This window comes from Panicum virgatum, chromosome 5N (assembly GCF_016808335.1).
Source record: "Panicum virgatum strain AP13 chromosome 5N, P.virgatum_v5, whole genome shotgun sequence".
NCBI lineage: Eukaryota > Viridiplantae > Streptophyta > Magnoliopsida > Poales > Poaceae > Panicum > Panicum virgatum.
Window position 1 is genome coordinate 13,054,035 of NC_053149.1, and position 5,130 is coordinate 13,059,164.

General features: G+C 52.4%; 1 protein-coding gene across 1 annotated transcript; it reads right to left on the reverse strand.

Annotated features, from left to right (window-relative positions):
• Positions 1-239: 239 nt before the first annotated feature.
• LOC120676555 lies at positions 240-2,149 on the reverse strand. Its single transcript, XM_039957887.1, has 4 exons — positions 1,637-2,149; positions 1,348-1,536; positions 1,156-1,207; positions 240-1,059 (listed from the first exon to the last, which is right to left on the reverse strand). The coding sequence occupies exons 1-4, from the start codon at positions 2,086-2,088 to the stop codon at positions 916-918; spliced, it is 837 nt and encodes a 278-aa protein (XP_039813821.1). The 5' UTR covers positions 2,089-2,149; the 3' UTR covers positions 240-915.
• Between the last annotated feature and the right edge of the window lie 2,981 nt (positions 2,150-5,130).

A 5,130-nucleotide genomic window follows, 5' to 3' on the forward strand; every position in this document is an offset into this window, starting at 1 on the left:
TAAGTGGGCCTGTTATCCTGTTTTTGGCATTAATTTTCTGACTAACTCTCGGCAAAAGTGTCAATGAGATAGTTTAGTGGCCAAAATGAAGTTTGAACTGGACCAATGCAACAAATGAAATAGAACATCCGAAAAATTAGGTTAACACAAACGGGCTTGCTAGCGTCCGGACATCCGATGGAAAATTTCCCATCGGACGCTTGAAACAATATGTCTGCAACATCAAAAATATGTTGGTGTAACATTGAAAAGTATGCACAAAAACTAATTAAGTAGTTTAACTCTCGGATATGAAAATTCCCCGCCGCAACAGGAACACCATGTTTCATGCAACATTCACCATGAAACATGCGGAAATAATAGTTGCAACAGATGATCAACTATTGAAACATATGTTGGAGCGTCCGATTTTTTTTCCTGTCCGGACTTCTATGTCTTAGCATTTCCGTAATACAAATTAAGAAGCAGTGAATCCCAAACACAACAGAATTCAGTAGGTGGTTCGCAGTATGCCTCAGTTTTAAACATACATCTCCCTGGACAGTCTTCCCTGAAGACAAATCCTATTGGTCATCAATTCGGCATGCTTTCAGGCCGTCGCCACAAAAGTTACGCACAACCGCGCCCGTCGTTCTCTTCTCCCTCCGGCCGGGATCCGCGCGGCCACCAAGAAATCAAGGCCGTGTCGCCGTCAGACGCTTGCCGGAACAGCCCGGGATACTCTCCCAGCAATCTCGACATGCTCGGAGAACCTTCGCACGGCATGATCGGTCCAACAACCACCGTGACACTTGGCGCCTCGCAGCGCCGCGAACTCTTGAGGACGATCACAATGTTTTTTTTTCAATTCTGTTAGGAATGCTGCAAGCAAGGTGAACGGAGCTGGATGCCACGAGCGTGGTGATGTTCCCGGTGTCACGACGGGCCTGCTTCGTCGTCTCCCTCGGCGCCGGCGCCGCCTTCGGCCGCTGACGACAGCCGCGAGTCGAGCCACCTCGCCAGGTTCGCCAGGAACGGGGTGTAGACGAAGTAGCACGTCGTCGTCCAGCTCACGAGCCCCTGAACAGCCGCGCACGAGACGACGCGTGACGCGCGCTATAATCCGACAGAGGGCGAAAGAGACGCGCCCGTCGCCGGGAGGGGAGGAAAACGTACCTCGCCGAGCAGGTGGACGTCGGCGTTCGGATAGCTCCAGCACCCAAGCAATCTGCAGATGCAATGCCACACCGGCAGCGGCAGCGCCGGCAGTGTCAGCGGAAGCCAAAACAGAAATGCGCGGGCGAGCAGATGATGAGAGCAAGTGCGGAATGCAAGCGACAAATCTGAGGTAGGAGTGGGTGGCACCACTTGATCAATGGGATCTCGGCGAGGGGGCAGACGGCGCCGACGAGGCAGGCGAGGGCGAAGCCGAGCCAGGAGCCGTCGAGGAACAGCCACACGAACTCGGCGCCGGCGAACAGGGCGTAGGCCTCCACGTTGCTGGGCACCCCTGGCCCGTACAGCTCCGCGCTCAGCTCGATGAACAGAGCAAGAACACTGCGAGCACACAGACACAATACGATCCACGCAATCGACGGATCAATGGATGGATTTGATGAGATCGGTGGGTGATGCGTCGCGTAGGTGGTGAACGCACAGCAGCGACGTCGCCGTCGTCTGGGCGCTCCCGGTGGCCTTGGACTTGGGCGGCGCCGCGCTCGCGTCGATGGCCAGGTGGAGCAGGCCGACGGTGAGGTAGAACGCGCCGAGCAGGGGCGGCACCAGGACGTGGGTGTGGAGGGGGCCCACGTCGAGGGCGCCGTTGCCGTAGACCTGGAGGCCGACGCGGGAGTGGATGCCGTCGAGGATCGGGCCCAGGAGGAACCCCGTGCCGAAGAGCGCCGCCGAGCCGGCCGGCCAGGCGCGCCGCCGCCTCGAAGCTGGGGTCGGGGGCGGCGGCGGCGGTCCGCGTCCGCCGCCGGAAAGAGAGCGGGTTGGTCTGAGCGGCCGGCGGGGAATTCTGTGGCGCAGGCGATGGCGCGGCGAGCGGTACTGGGGGCGCGGCGGCGGAGGGGCGCCGGCGGCGAGCACGGCGAGCTTGGCGCGCATGTCTCTTATCCTGGGGGCGAGCTCTTTGGGCCACGCGGCGTGGTGCGGTGTTCGTTGCCAGTTGAACGGCCCTGATCCGTCCTTGGCCCAGGGGGCCTGCCGACTTGTTCTTCTTCCGCAGCCGTCCGATCCGGGTAAGTAAAAAAGGCACTAAAATAAGGCTCATTTCAACGTGATGTTCACCTCAAGTTTTTATAATATTATATACAAGTTATGGATAGGTCAAAGTTTCCCAAGATAACCCTTGTCTCACATGCCATTATCTTCACTCCTTATCCTGACTCTCCTGCTCCACTCACCGACTATGATGGTTAAGGACTTAAGGTTTGGGTTCACAGCGGTAAAACTGGTATGGTATAAAACTATGAATTGATATCATACAAAAGTTACAAATGTAATGGTATAAAAATTATATGGTATGATGTATAAGTTCTTAGACAAAACATATGTTGACCAAAAAAAATAAATGGTTTAATATTGGGTTGCATGCCCTCTCCTTATTACATTCTGAGGATTAGAACCTACGGTCGTCCACACGCGGAAACCTACTCACAAAAATCTCTTCCCCGATTAAAATTTACATCACAAATTTTTTTCATTTTAAGCTACAGATGCTGTTTATGACACAACCTGAATATCCCATGATGTTTCCCTTTGAAAGTACCAATGGCAATTTTATTGTAGATTTGCTAATCCTCCAAGCACATAATTTGCTTTCTTTTGGTACCATGTTTTGACCAGTTTAGTCCAGCTTTTACTCTTTGCTCTACATACCATGACAAAAAAATTTCAAACAACTATGGAGCATAGCTCTTGATATGAGTCGATGCAAATGGGCCCGCTCCACCCTTATCATCAATATTAGCATTGTGGCCATACGTTGCTACGGATAATATAATAAACCTAAGTAATATTATTAGTTTGTGTTCGTTCACTTTATGTACAAGCCATGATGTGATTACTTTATTTTGTTTGTGCCATCTCTAATTATAAGGATGTGTTTTTTTCCTGGTAGTGGCCATCTCCAAGATATTACCAAAACTGAGATTTCATAAATCACAATCACAATTAAATATTAAAACTACACGTTTCACATAAACAAAGCAATGCCAAAAGGTAGTTTAAGCAACCGGCAGTTTAAGAAGAAACAAAAACAAAATGCATTTGAAGGGAGCCAGTAGTCTCCATACTCCCTACTGAAACATCAACAAATTTGATCAAGCAATAAATAAATCTAATTAAGACCCAAATTTGTGGCTCATGATCGATGCAACTTTACACCTAGCTCCATCGATGCGAGAAGAAGACAAGTCCGTGCAAGTTGAAAGAAATACCAGCAACACCCTCTTGACTGAGAAATTAAGGAAGAAACACAAAACGGGAAAGCGGCTAACTCCCAGCTGTCCAGGGCCATGCATGGAGGTGGAGCTCTCATTGTCACCCAAGCCATTTTCATTTTCAAGGGGGGAAAAACACAATGAGAGATTTGGAAGGAGGTAGAGACGTCTCCTCCAACATTTTTGTAACGATGAATCGAGGGAGGAAGTCATCTAGGGCCTAATAAACGGGATCGAGCTAGCTCTCCTAGCTATTTGCTCTAACGACGTCAGCATCTTGCCACTGGCCGTGGGATGCTCTTAGATTTATGACTCAACACGTACATCAAGTGGTCTTGACTCTTGAGACTCGGTCTCGGTCATTGCCCCATCTGCCAGTCTAGTAGTAGTCTTTCATAGGAGCTCATAGATAGAGTCAGAGGTAGAGTGTGTGTGCACCCAGAGGTGGGTATGAGCCATAGAGGGAGAAATCGAAGGGGCGAATTGGGGAGTAACAACTAGAGATGGTGCAGACCCAACGACCAGGAGTAGTAATCGCTGAAGAACTCAAGCCATCGCCATGAACTTGGTGCAGCTTGCTTGGGCGTTACAGGTTGCAGATGAGGGGGGAAGTAAACTGAGCAGAAGGGTGTGCGTATCTGTTGGCTTGCTCGTTGGGTCCAGACAAGCTAGCAGCACTAGTAGTACTAGGACAACAGCACGCTCCGCCGTGCCCAGTTCGAATTGCGGAATCCATGGTGCAGAGTGAACCCCCTACTCCTGATGCTACTATTACTGTATATTTTTATAAAAAAATGAATCAACACAAATGAAATTGTCTCTCTCGGTCTCTCCGTCTGGAACTCTCTCTGACTCTCGTTTCTTTCTCTCTCGCTCTCCGTCTCTGTCCAGAACCATGGCCAGTTCTCCTTCCGCCGGTCAAATTCGCCGGCCGCACTACACCTCCTATCGATTCACTTCACCCACGGGACCACAAGCTCCTCAACTCCATCTAGGACCCAGCGTTAGGCGCAGCAGAGCTCCACCCCGACGGGAATCGCGGATCTCGCGGCCATGGCGTTCTCACCTTCCGCTCCGTCGGGCGCCATCCTCCTCAGCCTCCTCTTCCCCGCGCGCGTCGGCTGCTCTGTGGAGGGGCGTGGCGGACCTTCTCTGCCTCACAGCCGACTCCTCCCTACGGAGAGCCCCGCGACGGGGAGCTGCTGCTCCACCTCCGCCGTGGAGGCACGCGTGGGCCTGCAGGCACGGCGGCGCCCAAGCGCAGCCGGCGTGGCTCCGCGAGGGCCTCCTCCCGCGCCGACTACCATCCTCGCTCGCTGTGAGCAAGGGAGGGCGCAGCGGCGGGCGCCGCGGGCAGCATCCGCGTGCAGGAGGGCGGCCGCGCGCAGGAGGGCGCAACGGAGCGGCGGGCGGTGGCCCCTTCTCTGCTTCGAGCTGGGCCCCTTCCCTGGCCGGCGCGCCACTCCCTCCCTCCGACGGACTCGATGTAGCAGCACCGCCCAAATTAAACCGGCTTAAGTGCGCTAATTATCATCTTAATACTTAATCAAGTTACTGTGCACTTAAAACGGTGTAATCTGACAGGCTGTCAGGTAAATCCCGATTAAACTACTGTACTCCAGGATCACAATTGCACTAGTAGACCCGTACGAAGACGAGCACATGTGATACCAGCATATAGAAATCTTCAAATTAATTTATAACA